At 41.0% G+C, this 19,310-nt stretch overlaps 2 protein-coding genes across 2 annotated transcripts; both read right to left on the bottom strand.

Annotated features, from left to right (window-relative positions):
• Positions 1–112: 112 nt before the first annotated feature.
• On the bottom strand, positions 113–6,560 carry LOC120792872 (transient receptor potential cation channel subfamily M member 1). The gene is made up of 16 exons (XM_040132256.1): positions 6,426–6,560; positions 6,187–6,321; positions 5,994–6,044; positions 5,747–5,887; positions 5,622–5,651; positions 5,236–5,528; positions 4,756–4,984; positions 4,446–4,577; positions 4,205–4,336; positions 3,983–4,111; positions 3,630–3,881; positions 3,321–3,495; positions 2,321–2,465; positions 2,008–2,213; positions 1,599–1,731; positions 113–1,502 (listed from the first exon to the last, which is right to left on the bottom strand). The coding sequence occupies exons 1-16, from the start codon at positions 6,558–6,560 to the stop codon at positions 113–115; spliced, it is 3,708 nt and encodes a 1,235-aa protein (XP_039988190.1).
• A 2,318-nt stretch (positions 6,561–8,878) lies between these two features.
• trpm1b (transient receptor potential cation channel, subfamily M, member 1b) lies at positions 8,879–19,310 on the bottom strand. Its single transcript, XM_040132310.1, has 8 exons — positions 19,238–19,310; positions 11,843–11,919; positions 10,792–10,987; positions 10,354–10,567; positions 9,926–10,050; positions 9,652–9,823; positions 9,121–9,295; positions 8,879–9,023 (listed from the first exon to the last, which is right to left on the bottom strand). Exons 1-8 carry the CDS (start codon positions 19,307–19,309, stop codon positions 8,879–8,881), a joined length of 1,176 nt encoding a protein of 391 aa, XP_039988244.1. The 5' UTR covers position 19,310.

The raw sequence follows: 19,310 nt of genomic DNA, 5'->3' as shown, positions 1-19,310 counted from the left end.
AGCACCACTGGTAGCATTCAGTTCCTCTTCCTCCTGTATTTATGTTTTTTTTCCTCATTCTGTTTTATTGTCCTCATTTGCTGCTTTAATCAATCTCCTCTCTTTGTTGCTGTCATTTCTCTTCCTGTGCATCATCTTCTTTCTCTGCCTCCATCCTCCTTCTCACATCTTCTCCTCCAACAGCTGCCACCCTGCAGACATCAACGAGGTCTCTCTCGCTGCTAGAGCCTCTGGGCTCCTTGCTAACCATCAAACACTTTGCTTTCCTCTCACTGGCATTCCAGCTCTGTGACCTGTTACACGGCGAATACTTTTCGTCAGCTACAGTCAGATACTCAGTAGTGTCCGAGAGGTTTCTCTTCGCCTTCATCTTTGTTTGGTTTTCCACGGGCTCTGCTGCTGGAAGAGTTCCCTCACTTTCTAAAGGAATTTGATCAATCTGATTTTCTTCTTTTTTAAGATCTGCAGGTGCAGTGCTAGTTTGAAACTGCTGGGTAAGAGTTCTGACTGTTGATACTTTAGGCATGTGACCAAAAGTACTGGGGTGCACCTGATACTCCAGATTTGCTGGCCACTGATTTGGTGTTTTAGTTACTTGCTCCACCAGTGACCTGTATTCTGCAGTTTGCAGCACATCATCAGTAGCTTCGGCTGGATTGTAGAAGATGCTGCTCATAGCCCTCTTCTTTGTGATAGGAGAAGTTTGACTTTGAGTTTCAGTAGGGACATATCTCAAAGATTCAGTCCTCTTAGGAGACGAGGAGGTTCCCAGTAGCACATGGGCTTTCTTTGTGGGTTCAGCTGCTTCCTCTGGTTCATCGGGAGGGCTGATGATGACGGTGCTCATAGACCTCCTCTTTGTCAGAGAAGACACGGGTTGGTCTTCGACCGGAAAGTATCTCAAGGATTTAGTCCTTTTTGGAGGGGAAGAAGGCTTTAGTCTATTCTTGTCTGTTAGTCTATCTAGCAGCAATGTGCTGTCTTGTTTTATGTTGGTTATGGTCTCTTGACTTGATGCTGCAGAAACAGGCTTTTGTTCACATGGAGATATGAGAATGTCCACACAGGAGCTGGGCTGCGATCTCTCCAAACCAGCTACTTCTAAGGTCTGACCCCCTTCCTTTGTGTTGAGAGTACAGATGGTGGAGGCTTGCCGCAGACTCCTCTGTCTCTCTAGACCAGTTTTTGTTGTCTCATCTGTGTCCTTCTGCTTCGATGCAAACTCTTCCATGTCCATGTGGAAGCGGTAAAGGCTGTAACCATCAGCACTGTTAATACTGCCCTGGCGAAGGAGGGTGGAAGGGTCACACACGGAGGAGTTTCGTGAATAGGTTCTAGTTAGCTCCAATCTGTCCACTCCTGCGAGCTTTTCCAGGGCCACTGCCATTCGTCCGTGGATCTCTTCCAGTTGGGCCAGGCGCAGGTCCACCGTCTGCAGGGAGGCCTTCATGGTGTTCTCCCTCTCATTTACCTCCTCCAGACGCATGGACATATTCTCAACTCTGCCAAGAACACAAAAGAAATAGAAATTTTTTTGTAAGTATGACCTGTAATTAATGTGTAGAAATGTCTAAATTACACATGAAAAGAGGGTTCACCTTTCTGAGGTAACCTTGATGCGTTCATCACTGGAGGACTGCTGCTCATCCTCTTTCTCACGGAAGTATTCCTCCACACACTGTTCTTCGAACTCGTACAGATTTTTTAGCTCCTCTGGATTCAGCCTAAGCTCTGTTAGAAACAAATCACGACAACATGTCACTCTGAGTGTTTCTTGACATTTAAGTCAGGACCAAAACTGTTCTGGAAGTGTATGCCAATGGGCTAAAACATGGTAAGATTCATTTTATTGACCCAGGATAAGATTAAATTTATTCACTTTTGGTCCTGATTTTAAAGGTTTCAAAGTATATCATATATGTCATTTATCCAGTGAAATTGTATATTATTTACTATTTCATTAGTTAAATTGTATGTATAGGTTTTGCATCATTAGAGGAAACTAACTGAGGCCTCGGTCCTTCTCATCTAGCTCTCCCTCTTGTTTCTTCCTGGCACAACGTCGAAACAGCCTGTTGAAGAGGATGTAGAGGTGGCTGAAGATGATGAGAGGCGGAGGCAGGATGGGACGGTCATGAAAAGTCATGATCAGCTGATATCTCTGGAACTTCCACACCTGGTTGGAAATGGACTTGACTTCAAAGAAGGTGTTGCTGTGGGACAGGAAACACAGACCAGTGAGTACAAACTGTAACAGTACAGTAGGGGTAGATGTTTCCTGTAAATAAAAGAGCAGTCAGACACTGGAACATATATTTACTTAAAGACTGCAATGAGCAAGTTGACCAGAAGAATGTTTGCCACGAGAAGGTAACAGGCCATAATAGCGGGTGTGAGCCAGGCACCCGGGATACACGGAGGCAGTTTCTTCCCATCCTCATCGTATAAATGTTCACCACATGGAGCTGTGGGGAAAGGAGGTTATAGCTATTGAGTTTATCCTGAGACCTTTATTCTAATTGATTGGAATTGCATTCTTGCCTTTTAAAACTACTCACGGTTGATTTCCATTGCATAGACTTTGAGAAATCCAAGAAAAGCGCAGTCACGCAGAAACATGGAGAAAGCATTAAAATCAATAAGCATAGGATTTTCATATCATACTTCTGTCAAGGTCAAGCTGATGTCCATGAAAGAGTGGACTGGTGTCATCAGAATGTTTCTTCAACTTGCCAGTAATCAAACAATAAAAATAATTGCTCTACTTTATATCTCCGGCCTTTTTTTAACTTTATTGTTTATGGAAAATCTGATTTTAAGATTAGTTCACAGCTTTGTTCAGAAAAATGAAAAATATGGAGCATTTGTTTTAAAACTGGGAGAATCAAACCTGAAGATTTAAATATCAATATATACAGTATATTTAAAAAACAAACAAACATGTATTACCAACTTCTTCAGAAAACAACTGTTTTGATGTTTAATAACCCTGTTAATTTAGGCTTTGTCAGTAGCTGCTTATGGCCTTCACCCTGACAGAAGAAACACTGACAGAAAAAAAAACTTGAAGGCAGATGATCATGATCCTATGCCATGAGTTAATGATACCTACTCTGCTCTTCCTCAAGGCAACATTTTTGCAATGCATTGAAGTAAGAACCTATTATAAATGGGCCAGCAGAGGGAGACAAAGTATTGAGGGGTTACAGTGTAGTCTATTGTTACTAAACATCACAGAATTTAAGACATAGAAATTAATGTAGCACTGATCATCTGCCCAGAATCAGGAAACAGAATCTTACTATGAATTCTAGTCTTACGGTCTATCGAGTCCGCAAAAACCTCTCCATAGATCATCCAGTAGGGCATGTAGAAAATATTTCTGGCCAGGCGCCAGGTTGGCTCCTCATCTGGGTGAAGGATGGCTTGCCGAGCCACGCCGAAGCTCATAAGCACCACCAACATGATCACCACAAAGTACATCATGTCAATCATCTGAAAAAAAAGAAACAAAAATAAATTTGGACTCAGTGTGACTTTCTGTTCATTCTGTTTGTATACATTTCATGTCTGTTATGGGACTTTCATGTGATTTGTTTAACTCAGAGGGAAACGCTAAAGGTCATTACCATCTTCCCTATCATCATCACATAGGGTCCCAGGTATTTGTTGACTCCAAAGATGTCCAGGACTCGAATGTACCAGAAGATGATGTCTATACAGTAGATGACTCTGCCGTAGCCCAGGTAAGGTTCATGCTGCAGCCGTAGCATGAGACCAAGAAGGAAGGTGGATATGGCCACCAGGTCCGTGATGTTCCAGTACTCCTCCAGCCACACACTTATCTTCTGTTTCAGCTTCCCCGGCTCTGACATGAGAATCTAGACACCAGGGTTTAAAGGTCATATAGAGACCACAAATTCTCATCAATACGCATAGTGACTAGAATCTGATCGAATAGATCATATTTTATCACTTTTACCTGTCTGACTTTTTCAGTGCCTAGTGTGAGGATGTATGCAATGACAGTCCACTCTTGTATAGATGGCCATCGCTCCATTTTCACCAGGATAATGTAGTTGTACAACATTAAATAGCCCAGATAGGAAATCTGCCGGAAGTCATAAAGTCATTTTTATCGTAAGTTATAATTAATTTTAAAATGCTCACAACGATTCTTTCAATGCACAAGAAGGGAACTTACAGTGTTGAACCAGAATTTGGTAAAGGGCGCATCGTAAAACTCAAAGAACCTTTTGCCAATGGGGATTTTGTGGACTTTAGTGCTACCCTCCTCTTCATCTCCCTTTCGAGAAATTGCATCAGCATTAGCTTCCTACAACATAACAGCAAACTCAGCTCGTCATCGTTTTGGCTTGACAAAAAGGGCTGATTAACAGTATGTGAACACAAATTCATCTGACAAGGTCAGCATGCACCAATACCTTGCTGGATTTTGTGTCCTCATCCTTGTCTTTTCCGTCTTCTTTGCCTCCAGGTGCATGGTAGGACGCATCATCTCCAAGACGGAAATCCAACAGTAGAATTAAAAGAGGAAACATGATTCCCAAAATAACCTAGGTGAAAAAATGATCAGAGTTTTTATAAGTTACATTGAGTTTTTTATTTGTTTAGAGAGAATTAATTTACTCTAATGTGACGCAAATGACAAGTATTACAACTACTGATGTCGTTGCTATCATTGTAGAATATTTTTTATGGTTGCTTGAAAGGAAAACATTTTGTCATATCAACCTTGAGGCCAGGGTTCTTGCCGATCCTCAAGCAACCCATCCACATGTCAGTGAGCAACATCTGGCTGCAGGTGTGGGCAATGAAGTCACGCTGCTTAGCAGCCACAGCCAGTTTCAGACAGGTTGAGTTACTCCAGTTAACCAGCTCGTATGTTAAGAGTTTCATGGCCACTTGCTCATCATGCTTGTAGGACTGGTCTAACAGTTCGTAGGCCAGCTGACCAAATTCTCTATGAAAGAGAGGGAACAACAACAATCATCTCTATACAGCACTTCTCAAAAGAGTTTGAGACCACAGATGCGCCAATGAAATATATATACACGCATATATAAGGGAGCATAAGCTGTTTAGACTAGTGGACAGGAACCCAACATAAAGGTGCCCAAATTAGAGTGATAGGCACTTGTGTGTTTTTATCTTCATAAAAAAACTTGTGACACTACAACTTTAACCTGTGCACGAGATATTATATGTACTGACTTGGAGTTGTTCTCCAAGTCTTGGGAGATGTCATCCACCAGTTCACTCTCGGAGCACTCATGGGCCATGGCTTTATACAGTTTACAAGCCACCAGGGCCTTGGCCATGGCTTCTTCTCCACGCTGCCAGAGGAAGAGCGCCATCTTCTGGCGCTTCATCAGCACCGCCCACAGCATCAGCTCATGGAAGGGGTACTTGAATCGACAGATCTCAGGGTCGTCCACATCAATTTCCACTTCTTCCTCTTTCTTCTTTTTCGCCTTTTTCTTGCCTTTTGGTCTAGGTTCATCATCCTAACAAAATAAAAGATGATGATAGATTATTCTGCTGTGTGAGTTGTACCATTTCAGCTAACTGTGTGTTTTGTTGAAAAAAGGACACCTCACCTCCATTCCCAGAAGCTTTAGGGCTTTTGGCTGCGCAAAGACAAAGAAACGTGATAATTAATGTCGAATATTACTTAATATGATGAGCAAGTCATTATCATTTATTTTCTTTCAACCATGCTTACCCTTTTTAGTCCATACAAATTATTGTAGAGGTTACGGAAAACCTTCCTGGTGTAGTTGCTCCTGTACGCTCCACCCATGAGGTATTCCAGCACCAGGCCAATATCAATCAAAGTGATCTGATAATCCGGAGGAAGGTTTCCCTGTAGAATCACCAGAGTAATATATAACAAAGCAGGTGTCTCAAGATAGTATAAAACCTGTATTATGCATCAAAAACGCTGAATACTGCAGGAAAACTAATTTTACCTTTTTGACGTCCCTAACCACAGCATGCAGTGTATTAGCCGGGCCAAGTTTCTGAGAGAAGAGAAGCGTGGACAAGGCAGGAGAAAGAAGGTTAGAAATAAGAGTTGACCCTTTTTCATATTTTTCAGATCGGTATTTTGTGGCATTTAGATTTGTTTTTTTGTTTTCCTTTGCTGCAGTGCATCAGGCCCACCGTATTGTATAACTCCTCCAGTCTGGGAATGGTGAGAAAGTGGTGAATATTGACCCCATTCTCAAGGAGCAGTTTGACAAAGTCAACTCTGTCCAGCACCAGAGCATCCATCATTGCCTGCTCCAGAGAGTTCACCTAGGAAGCGTTAACAAACGGACTAATTATTATTTACACTGTACGGCCTTCATTCTATTTTCATCCATCTGAAGTGAAAATTTTGTCATAAACCCTAATCCTACCCAACGAATCATCTCCAACTTCCTCGGGTCTGTTTCCTCTGGAGGTTCAGGCTTCGCCTTTCCTTTCCCTTTCCCCTTCTTTGCCCGGGTCTTGTTGCGCGGAGCGCTGGCGGGACTCTTCTGTTTCTCCTGCATCGGGGCTGCAGAGGTTGTAGTGCTGGCGATGGCACCTGCAGGCTAACCGAAAGGAATAAGAGGAAAGCTAGAGCTCTGTCACTCTTCTTTCTGCTCTTAGGATTACTTGGTTACATTAAATCATTGAAATTTTTTGTATCTGAGAAACACAAATCAGGACAAAACAAGCTCTTTCTGTCCTTCCGCCATGGCTTGAGAACACACTGTTCTTAAAGCAATTCAGTTACATATCATTTTTATTTTCAAAACCAAATTCTGTCCATCAGTCCTAAATACATCCTTTGTAACTTTGCAACTGTAGTGCACTCATGTGTAATAATTAATTGACACTATTCAGATACGAGCACCACTCACTGGTAAATTGTGTCCATAAACAAAGATGTGGTTGCGAGCAATATCCACTCTGTTCCAGGCCAGAGCCAAACTGAGCTGATCTGCTGCTGAAGCATTCGTGCCTGATGCAAACGAAATGGAGGAACAGAGAGAGAGAAGAGGTGGTATGTGGTATGTAGCAAGAAAAATATTGCTGTGATGTAATAGTACAAATAAATTTGAGATATCTAACTGCGATGCAGCCAGACAATACCTTTTAACAAGGCAGTAAGAATGGCCATTTCAATATCTTGTTGTCCCTCTGAACCCATTCGAAAAACTGTGATCTACATGTGAGGAAAAAAAATGAGAAGAGAAGAAGAAACTGCAGATGTGAGCAAGGCAGTCATATAATGTCGGAATCTGTTAATAACCAGCTACATAAATGAAGAGATGAATCGATAAACAAATGAATTTGTGCCATGAGTTTACCACTCTCACGGTAGTGGTACACGTGGAGAATCTTTCAGCGGGACCTCTCCCTGCAACCCTCTGTGGCTGACCCTTCGAGCACAAACAGCTAATTTACTTGTCAGACAGAGTGATAGTACTTGCCTTGTTATAGACTAGACTATATCGAATGAAATTACGCTGACGGGCCTGTCACATGTGCGGCCATGGCAAATGAGATTAGGTTGGCATGAATATGTGGCACTGTGCCAGAGATTTCAGGGCTGGTCTCGAGATGCGTTAATAATGAGCAGCCTGCATCAGTATGAGGACTGAAAACTTGCGCTGTGTGCTTTGTTTCTGCAAATAGGGAGATTTTTATGAGTGAACTCATAATTCGGTTAAATGTTGTATCCCGGTGTTACGTCATCTCAAATTTCAGCTCTCTAAATCAGTGCTTTTATTTTGTCTAACCCAGCTGTTCACATGAGATGCACTTGAGATGAAAGGATTATGTGGGGACTAGACAGTGACACTGATTCACCTGTAGCTTATTCATGGCACTTTAGATTAAGAGCAGGCAATAGTGTGGCCTCTTAGTTGTGTCTATAGTTCTGTCCCATTGTCTGGGTCGTATCAGCGAGAACTAAATGGTAGGGGAAAAAAAGCCCGGAGCAGTGTGATCTTTGAAAAAGCAGTTTAAGTTGCTTATCTGAGTGTGTTGGAGCATTAGGCAGTCTAATACATCGGGGATAGACGATGCAGAGTCTCTGGTGAAGTGATAGCACTCTAGGCACTGAAAAAAGCCTGGGGAGCGGAGAGAGAGTGGAACCTGGCTGAGGATTAGAGAGATGGATCCTCTCCTCCATCTGTGTGCTGCATGTTTACCGTGAATGGATCAAGTAAGAGCCTCTGCTAAGCAGGTGGTAGTGTGCCCTGATCTTTCCCACCCAAATGTATGGAGTCTGGAGATTAAATGTGCTGGGTATTACAAACTACTAATCACATCACTTACGTCTAGGGAAATCTGCTGGGGATGCACAAATGCTGCTGCTATTTAAGTACCAAGTTTTCCAGCAAACAGTTTGGAGAAACACTCAACCCCTCGGGGATTAATCCGCTATCTGCGAAGACTCTTACCAGGGTGTGTGCTTCATCGTAGAGCGTTGAACTGTAGTGTTTACATAAAAGGAATGAGTTTAATACTGCAGAATCAGACACCGAACACCCCTTTACAGCTGTTCACTTATACATGAGTGTTGATGGTGCTCTACAGTGAAGCCGCGAATGCCTCGGATTATATGACATGACCAGATATGGGCACAACAAGGAGGCGAAATGACAGACAGGTTGTGGGGATTATGTTTATTCAATATGTTAATGGAAATACACAGATGAGTGGAATGGATGAATGATGATGAAGACCAGATGTTTCACAACTCAAAAGTTATTTATTGATTGACACAGCAAATGTTATTTTCAAATACAAGATCATTGTGAAATACAAGGAGCATGAAGATATTAACACTTTATTAACCACGTTTATGAGATTTTACTCAGTTTTTTCTTCTACTCACCAGTTCCCTTTTCTTCATGCACTCCATTACCATGAGCAGGATCTGCTGTGATTGGCTTTTGGTGTAATTGAAAGTCTTCTGAATAGTAACCAACAATTGGTCTCTGACGTCATCATTAACTAGGCTGGAAAGTGGGGATTAAAGGATGAAATTTCAGCTTTTTACCAGCTTTATTTAGAATAATAAAAATACCGAGAAGGAGAAATCATGTAAAATCTCACCCCCCATCCTCTGAGAACTTGTGTGCGAAGGAAATGATGTCAGAAGCTCGGCCGCTGCCGTCACACACCACCACAGGGATGGGAGGCTCATCTCTCAGACTCTCTAGGGCGATGGAGATAACGTTGGGACCTCCCTCCACTATCAGACACACCAGGGGGACCCCCTGACCCAGACCTGAAAAACACAGCTAAAATCGTCGGTCCTTGAAACCCATCCATCCATTTGTCAACTTAAGTGTCACCTTATAATCACAGAACTTTGAGAATGAAATGTTGAAACAGAACACGCTGATGTGATGTGTCAACAGGCAACAACCAGAGGAGGGAGGGAGTGATGTCAGTGGTGACGGCTGAGCATCCCTTTGCTGTCCCTGCCTTATCCGAGCTCCAGGCATAGGATGACAAAGGGAAGCCCACAGGTCACAGAGGAGCTCTCCATCCACATGTCCAACAAGACTGAGTGGCTCACGCACACGCACTATGGAGGATGGAGTAGGCTTTGTGATGTCTGTGTAGCACTGTGTGACTTACGAGTGTTGATCTTCTGCAGGGAGATGTGCTTCTCCAGCAGTCGACGTAGTTTGACCTCAGAGCCGTACTTCCCGCAGGTGCCATTGTCGGTCAGGATGAAGTGGGAGTGGCTGTTGTTGAGCACGGCCAGCTTGCTCAGTGGGTTTGCCATCGACTGATAGGGTCTGGTTACCTGGTAAAGGAAGAAGAAAGTAGTTTGAAGCGTTTAAAGAAGAAATATTAATATGAAAGCGTCTCTTCTCGGGAAACTAAATGCAGCTGCAAATGTTCTCACATCTTTTCCGATGAGGTCGTCTTTGCTTTCCAGTATCCCCCATGGAGCAATTCCTATTGCGCACACCTTCCCTCGTGACTTGGAGGAATGATCCTTCAAGGCATCTCCGACATGACGGATCACCCCTAAGTTGTAATAAGCAAAATACAGCCTCATGAATAATGACTCTTTCAGCTGCCTAATGGGGCTGTGTGATGGGACACACTGTGTTTACTGCACGCGAAATCCACACAGATTGTCATTTGTGATTAATTTTTCCACAAAAGCTCTAATTATAGTGCTTAAACCTGTGACAATAGGTTGGTCAAATCTCCCCCAGGAGATTGTAGAATACGTATTACGTAATGACAATTTAGAGCAAAGGCAATCTTTTAATGTCACAAATAAGGGAACATTAAAAGCATTATCCTGAAGTGTCAGCGCCCTACCCGTGTTGACTCCACCCGTGAAGATCCACGCTCCAGTTGTGACGGCAGCTTTGATCAGGCCTTTGCCAAACACTTGCTTGAGTTTGGGCTGGAGGTCGAAGTTCTGGAGACCTCCATGAACAGAGATGAGCAACGTGGGCAGCTCCAGCTGCCAGTCCTTCACCATCAGATGCAGCAGGTTGTCAGGCTTGGTGTCATAGGAAACCCGGATATACTAGTAAAGAAAAGATTGGGAATGTACAGTATTGTCACTTATTTTGAATCAAACCACACGGTCACTTTGTCTGCTGTAAATTCCACAAGTTTTAAACAAAGGGTCAGGTGTCAGAGGCCACCCTTTAGGGCCACATCCGATCACTCACTCCTCTCATGCTGTTGTGACTTCTCACAGGACCAACTACGTAACAAAGACATAATCTTTCAGCAGCTGAGACCCACCATGGCCTTGTTGATGAATCCTCCACCCTGGAACTCGATTATGCCAAAGGCGTCTGTTGGGTAAGTTCTGGTGTATTTGATCACAGTCCATTTATCCTTTGGGGTGTCGATCTGCACCAGCTGGTTTGTTTCCTCTACTGAGTTGGCACCAGGAGGGATGGCCACGTGCTGCGTTGTCAGCTGACCACAGGCACATCTAGACGGATCACAGAACAAGAATCACTCACTAACACATCAGTACTGGGGCCCGTGGAGCTTTGTGGCCTGGTCCCTGATTTTTAAACTTAAAAACTGGGTGGGTTATTCATAGAAATCCCTGAGCGATATAGTATCCAGTGTTGTTGAGGTTACCAGAACAGAAGGAGCGGAGTCAAAGACTGTTGTATAGTTTTCCTATGAAGGCTGTGTTTTTTTTTCCCCAAAACACACATTGTGCTGGCTCTTTCATGACTGTGCCCATTTCTGGGAAATATGTGCCTCGATGAACAAAGGGTTGCCCTGCCTGGCTGCTCTCAGCCTGTTCTCTGAGCCCAGGACAATAACCATGTCCTACAAATATACTGAAAAATCACTTTTAATCTCAGTAAATGTCTGATAATTTGTATTCATAGGTGTCATGAGTTAGTAAATGAACGAATTAATAGGATGAAATTATTTCCGATCTAATTAAAACATTTCTCATAGTGAATATAGGGCATCATTCATATTTTAATTTACATAATTAACACTGTCATGAGTTACACATTCTATTAACAAGGGCCCAGTTGACAACTAAGGAAAATTTATATATATATTATATTAGTATATATATTTGAGTAAAATGAAAGTTATTTGTAGTAAGCTGTCTCAAGCAGTAGAAAGGATCAAGACTATTTAGTCAAACGTGGTTAATTTGACAGAAAAAGTTATCTTGATAAGTTTTGCAGTCATCTTCTAAATGTTTTCTCTCATAATAAATGATAATAACATAGCTGCTGGTGCAACCTAATGCCATATGTTTACCGCAAGTGATAAGTAACCATTAAAAAAGTAATTTAAAGACCATAATTACCTGGTCGGGTCCTTGGTGGGAAATATGTGAACACATTCTCTTTTAAGAAAGGTCCTCTCAATCCAAGCTTTCTGTGCCTGTAAAGAGAAAATTGAAGAAAGGAAAAAAGTGTTAGTTGACACAACATGCTATCACGCCACCGTCGCAGGGAGATCATCCTTGCTGGTATCTGAATGTTTTTTTTGAGTTTCACTATCAAAATCCTCTCAGTGGTAATCCTGGCTAAAAGATTAGGACTTTTTGCATCCCACAAAGAAAGCATAAATGACAGATTGGACAAAATATTATTCACGTGAAAATATTTCTGCTGAAACTTATAAATACAGTTTATTTTGCCTGTTGACTAGCATGAACAGGCAAAAACACTGTATTTCACACAGTAAGGTCGAGCACGTTCTGTTATTCCCAAGATTTTTATAGCACCATTAATCATGACTAACAACTGTTACGTTGTATTGTCCCTTCAGATTTGATAAGTAGCCAGTGAAAAGCATCATGTTGCCGTCTGATCCTTTTCCAGTGCTGAGCAAAAATAACCTGAGTTCAAAGAAAAAGTTTCTCTGAGGGCCATTGTTGACAGTGGAAGCCCAATTAAAACTGAAGCACTGGGAGCAAATCTTTCCAAGAAAACACTCATTTAAATGGCAAAAAAGAACAATGATATTTAACAGTTTAAAATATATTTTAAAAATCTCAACTTTAACTTTAACTATGAGTATGAAATCATATGAGTGTAAATGAAAGAACATACATTAATTCGAATGAAGTCTTGTCACCGATTGCCACAAGTGGCCATAACACAGTACAGTTACTGTTCTCTCTCTCTCTCTCTCTCTGTCCCTCTCTTTCTGCACAAATGGCCTCAGCCAGGAGGTACTGCAGGAGGGTGGCTGCAAAACCTCAAATTATCCTGGACTGTCTATTGTATGTTCTACACAAAAGGAAAAAAAAGTGTTCAAAGCAAATTAGACTTTTTCTGTATTTGGAGCTTGTATATTGTTCATCTATAAAAATGTTCTGATTATATTAGCAGAAATTTTGGTTAGTACGGTTCCCTCATGATACCACTGAATCTTTGTATGATTGTATGTTATCCGTTATTATTTGATCAGGTTAATAGTTTTTTGCAGCCTGTATACACACTATGAAGACTTATTTATGGCCTATAAATATACCTGTTACTGTCACACATATGCATCTTGCATACTTCCTATTTTTCATCGGCTATAATTACACTTTTTTTTAATAACAATCATACTTTAGTTTCTTTTGTTGAACTGCAATAGTACTGCAAGGGCGCACTTTTCATCCTTCCCTTCATACGTATATAAATAAAACACTTTGTGTGTTGCGCCTCTATATCGTTTGCTATTACAACGAACCGATGTTCTCATTAGACTCATTAAAGATTAATTTCTGTTTGTCTTAATCCAAAACAGATGACAACAGTCATCTGATTATGACTTAGTTAAGTAGATTTAATTATAAAGTTATGTGTTGCTAAATCCGAAGATACAACTAATTTTAAAAAAAAACAGTCTACCAATTGAAAACCATTTAGTGTCTTTTTTGCATTTTCCAATCTAAAATATGAATCTGTTTGTTTGCATGAAGATAGTTTGGCTATGTGCATGTAAATTATAAATGCTACCTATCACCTGTAGGTTTTGCCATCCTGTTGTATTTTCAAAAAGTCCAAGGCATAGTGGGGTTGTTGCTGTCTTTTTTGCGTCTGTCTTGTCTCAGCAATTTTCCATCTCAGTGTTATCGTACATCATTAAGCAGACACAACTCATACAGTGCTGCCCTGCTCACATTCACCGCATCCAAATCCACATTCGAGGGTGCATGATTCGTACCACATCGCTCGCCGCTCAGCAATATATAAGTAATTCTGTCATAAAAGCGATTAAATAAAGGGGTGAGAATTGCCGTTATGGAATGTAGATACACTTACATATAATCTTCTGTCCGAGCTGCGGAGTCCTGTCTCTAAGGCTGCTGGAGATTAAGCCTAGAGAGTAGAGGCGAAGTCTACAGTCTGCTGCTCCTCTACCAGAGCTTTCTCCCGGTGCTGCACTCTCAGTCAAGTGCTCTCATTGAATCCCACAAGACATGAAACTTCTTCACTTTATGAGGGCCAGTTAATATGATGAGCATGTGAGCAGGGTCTTTGTTCGCCCAAGTCTCATGACTCCAGTTCAAGGTAATCCTTTTGGGAGTCCCATGACCCCTTCTCCATGCCCACAGGGTATTTTCATCCTTCGCTTGAACAAGGCACAATAAATCTACTTTGATAACCGGCCCCTAATCTCCCAATTTGTTTAAACTCCTTTCTTTGTGTTCACTTCATAGTGTGGAAGATCTTAGCTTTTGTGAGAAGACAGAGCAGAGTGGCCAACCTAAATGGACTGCAGTCTTGTTCAGAGGCTCCCCAACTTTTCATTTGAAAATTTTCACCCCCTCCAACTACTTTGATTTCAACCCAATTTGCATAATTGAGAGAATTGGATGCAGGCATTCTTTTAGAAGGCGCCTTGTTAAGACATGACTGGTCTCCAGTTGGGGGCAAGGTCAGTCAATGCTAATTGCAGTTAATCTCTATTTCTGCCCACCTTGTTTTTGTGGAGGGGAGAAAAAAAACTCAGTAGACCAGCCATTCAGTATTCTCTTAATCTTGCTTTTTAATTTTGGTAGTGTTAAGTGGATTTGCATTTGAAATCTTGTATAATAAATGGCCTCCAAGCAGGCTGAAAAAGGATGTTACTGTTTTTTAAAAATGACATGTAGCCTACCGGCTGCAGTTTGATATCCAACTTTTTATGGTATAGACTATAACTAAAAAAAGGAATTTAGGCTTCTGCTTGGGCAAGGAAAAAGTTAAATTTGATCTTTAAATAAGTTTAAAATGACCTCTGTTTATTATACATGCTGGACTTTATGTAATAATTCAGTTAAAACTATTTAAAGTTATTAAGGGCTTTCAGATGCCTGCTCAAATAACCAGAGGAAGGCATTAGGTGAGCTAGAGGCTGAGATGGAGTTAAAAAGCACGGAGTCGCAGACACTCATTTAAAACCGTCCTCGTGTGAAATGGTTTGATAATCGCTCCTTTTATGGTTGAAGTGTACAGTTTGAGCCTGACTGCAAGTCTCGGTGAAAAAGACAAGGGAAGTTGGTGGTTGATGACTCAGAAAGACAGAGGAATGAGAAGCCTAACATCCCCCCAACTTCCCCCTTCTGGTCCTTCTCCGGTATTAAAAAAAAAACAAAAAAACACACGGGCTGCTGGTAATTATAGCTGAAGAAAACAAAGCGCATTTCCTGAAGGGTTTGGCCAGTATGACGCAGTTATTTCAGCTTACTTATACTCATTAACCACAGCAATTAAAACCAAAATCCAGTCAGCAACCAGCTGCCTCATTAAGAGCTGCCTCTGAGCACTTAACAGCAAAAACCTTAAAGAATTAGATACTGCAGGATCAGATTGTGTCACACTAAGCAAATTAACGATACTTAAAACAAGCCCTGGAACAACGGACAGCATTCATTCCAACGTGCAGAGGAAATGATTGTTCAAAACAAAAGACAGCTGTGTGAGATATAAAAAAAAATTATAACAGCTGGATTGCAGAATGGGACAGAGAAAAGATATTTATTACCTCTTTTTGAATTAGTTGTACTGATGCAATGATGCTTAAATTTTGGCTATTGCATGACACCATGACATAATACATTGCTCTGATTGAACATGCATATCATTCTGCCTTAATTCTCTCTAAGAATAAGTACCTCTACCAGTGCAATGTTGTAGGTACCACATTTTTATTAGTCAAGACACCTACAGTCCACATACACTGTATGCCATACATTCATGCCTTTTCGCGCTTGAATCACATGGTCCCGGTCTCCTGACCCACTGCTTAGTGAGCTAGCTACATCACAGCAAATTTGTTCCAGTTCAGCTACAATTAAATGGACTATTCAGTCCCAACAGTCATGAGGAAAAGGTATAACGATGGTTGTATTTCTGTACGTTGACATCTGACTTGGTCTAATTCAGTGCATATTGAACACATAATTGTGTACGGTGGGTGGCTTTACATAGTTGAGTGAAAACTATGTGTTAAAGGAAATATCATTTATTCTGAATGTTGATTTTGATATGATGGAATTCACACAACAAAAGCCTCATCAGCACAAGGGAAATGGATCAGAAAGGATTTGGGGGTCCTATGAGGAATGTGATGTCACCAGGGTTGAAGATAAAAGCAACTAATTGCTCGGCTTTGGTATTGAATGGCGATGTGGTTAGAGTTTGATGCAACGTGACAGGAAGGAAACCCATGTAGACTCCTTTACTGTCTAAAAAAAATATTCAAGACTCATGGTCGATCCCACGTGGACCAAATAACAGGCTGCCTTTTACGTATTTTGACTTGAGGGGAAAGATATTTGGACAAAGTGACACAACTCGAGTTGCAGGCTCTGGGTAGGCAAATTTGCATTAACTGTGAAGCTAACTGTTTTCAGTCGGCCCTGTTTGTAAATGGACTCATTGTCCTCCTGGGTTTGAAAATCCAGTTAGCCATCACATGAGTCCAACATGTCACTGATTATCCCCAAGAGTTGAGGGAGTCATAAGACATGTTTTAAAGCCACTGTTTTTTCTGTGTTTTCCCCAAAGGAAAGTGACAGAAAAATAGTACAAATGGATTTTTTTAAAGAATAAAATCAGGGAATCGGAATAAAGATTACGCCTGTACTTACAGCAACAGCTAATCATTTCTAAATCTTATAAGGTTTAAAAGCAGGTCACACATTGGTTGTAACGGTTTTGACAGTGGTTATACTTAAATGTTAGCCCTATATGCCTTATTATATTTTTTAAAAACTGCAATACTCAATTAACAGATATGATATTGAGTATTTGCACGATTCTGCAGCATAAATATGGAATGAGTCAATTTATGGCCAGTCAGTAGCAAATATGTCACCTTGTTTTTACACGTAATTTTATGGGATGTACGAGTTTGCCATCTACATAGCAGAATTAAATATTCAAGAGAATTTCCCTTTGCTTTGACCACAGCTTTTATCAAATCCATTTGGTCTGAGTTGTAATTTAGGTACAACAGCTTAGCCAGGTTTGCGCTTGAGTAATGCTAAACCCATTTAACTTTTCTTTGCTGCAGAATGCTGCAACATTTGAAGATCGTACTCCTTTAACTTTTATTTTTCACAAACTTTACAAACTCAGAAATTCACACATAGAGGTCTGATTTAGCCCAGCCCTGGTCCCGGCCCCAGACATTTATGCTCCATCCTGACCCGAGTCTTCAAGCTTTTTAATGATTCTTGGCCCTCACCTGACCTGAGTCTGATGCTTGCATCACACAGTCATATGATCTCACACACCCGGTGTGACAATTTAAGAATTTCTCTATCACATTTGTATCGATTGTGTTGCTTTCGCAGTTTTTATTGATATAGTTAATCGGGTTTTTACGGGGTCTGAGCACAAAACCCATCTGTAATTAGTCAAACACATCAGGCCATTGATGCTTCCAGTCCATTTCTTTCCTCACTATTTAGCAGTAAGCTACACTTTCTCAGTCAAAGAGGTAAAAGGTCAGTGGAGTCCTCTTATTTGCTGGAGAATAGTGTTTTCTGTGGATAGGGCTCCACAGATGGACACGAATTTTTTAGTGAGTTCATTTATGGAAACAGACAGGGTAATATCACGTGAACATATTTAACTGACTTGCTCGTTGTGCTCTCTGTTGGAGAGCACAACGAGCAAGACTTTTACCTTCATTTCTAATCAAGTGTCATCTCTCCAAACTCTATTCAAAGAGATATTGCCTTCCCTCTATTTCTGATGAAAAATAAATCCTCCTTCATACCATGACCCACTGTAAATAATGAAGTATGTGCGTATCATTTAAATAAAGCAGATAAATCCGCCGAATAAAGACTGTCATAACTACATGACAAATATGCATGATCGGAAAAAAAGGACAATGTTATCTCTCAGCCGTCTGGTCTGTGCAGCCAATGAGTTTATATTTAGCAACATATCCGATCTCATTAAAAGTGCAGCGCTATTCAGCTGAGAGCCATGACATTCCCGATTGCTTTACAGAGAAAAAAGGCTGTGGATTATGCAAAGAATATTAATCTCACCAAATAATGCCTGCTCTAATGTATAGAAACCCATCACACTCAATTCTTTTAAGGATGTCAATGTCAGATATACTGTAGAAATATACATCAGGAGTCAGGCTGATTTAGCCACATAGTGAGCAATTTTACTCAGTATTTAAAAAATGTATATTTACTGGAACATTTTGATGTTGCTTATAGACATGGACTATATGTAATCTACAGTGGATGAATTTAAGATGTTTTATGTTTTTTATATTTCAGTTTATTTTCCATTTTTCTTTTCTTTTTTTTCTTCTTTTCTTTTTTTGGAAAACTAAATGATGATTTAAAATTGTTTAGGTTTAGTTCTAATTTTTTTTTTAAAACTATCTACAGTAAATAGGAAAGCGTTTTGTTCTTTGTCCTCCTCAAAATTTCACTGAGCGAGTTAGTTTGTGGTGTGTGTGTGTGTGTGTGTGTGTGTGTGTGTGTCTGTGTCTGTGTCTGTGTGTGTGTGTGTGTGTGTGTGTGTGTGTGTGTGTGTGTGTGTGTGTGTGTGTGTGTGTGTGTGTGTGTGTGTGTGTGTGTGTGTGTGTGTTTGTGTGCTCTAATCCCAGAATACTCTGCTCATTGGATCGGTAGTAGAGGCGTGCATGTATCTAAAAATCACATCTTTCTTGCTTTCAAGGACATGTTAACAGGAGTGTATTAATCACATGAAAGCAGAGTTTATAAAGATATAAAAGTCCTTAATCTGTCATGGCCGTGGACATCCATACTAGGCCATTATGAAGGATTAAACTGCCGTACTGGAGCGAGCGGCCGCTCAGCTTCAAACATCACTTAGCAGTAAGTTTGCAGGGCTGGGAGTGCCGACCATGTGCTCACCAATATACGGCCAGCAGTGCTGAATGATGCATGTCATTATGCCGGACATAGAGGCTCTAAAATGAGCCATAGTAATGGTTCCATGTGAAACAAGCTGTGCAGCACAAGTCATTCTCCGATTAATCACAGCGTTTTCCGAAACAAAAGTTCGCAAAAAGCATCTAAGATAAAATTCAATTGCCAGTCATTTACACTAAACTTACACTCAAAATTAACGCCATTATAAGTCAAGAAAAAGCCCAGGAGAACATACAACAAATTTTTAAAGACAAATTAAAACACTCCAGTTTGGAGCCAACTCTGTAAGGTAATACTGAGTCACCTGTTGAATGTGACAGTACATTAGAGGCCTGATCTTACCTTTTGCGAGCCAGATGTGGTGCGTTTGAGGGAAGACCTTTTAAAGGTGCCACTCAGGCCCTTGGCGTCCATG

Source organism: Xiphias gladius, chromosome 8 (genome assembly GCF_016859285.1).
Source record: "Xiphias gladius isolate SHS-SW01 ecotype Sanya breed wild chromosome 8, ASM1685928v1, whole genome shotgun sequence".
NCBI lineage: Eukaryota > Metazoa > Chordata > Actinopteri > Istiophoriformes > Xiphiidae > Xiphias > Xiphias gladius.
This window is presented reverse-complemented; position numbering and strand designations above follow the sequence as displayed.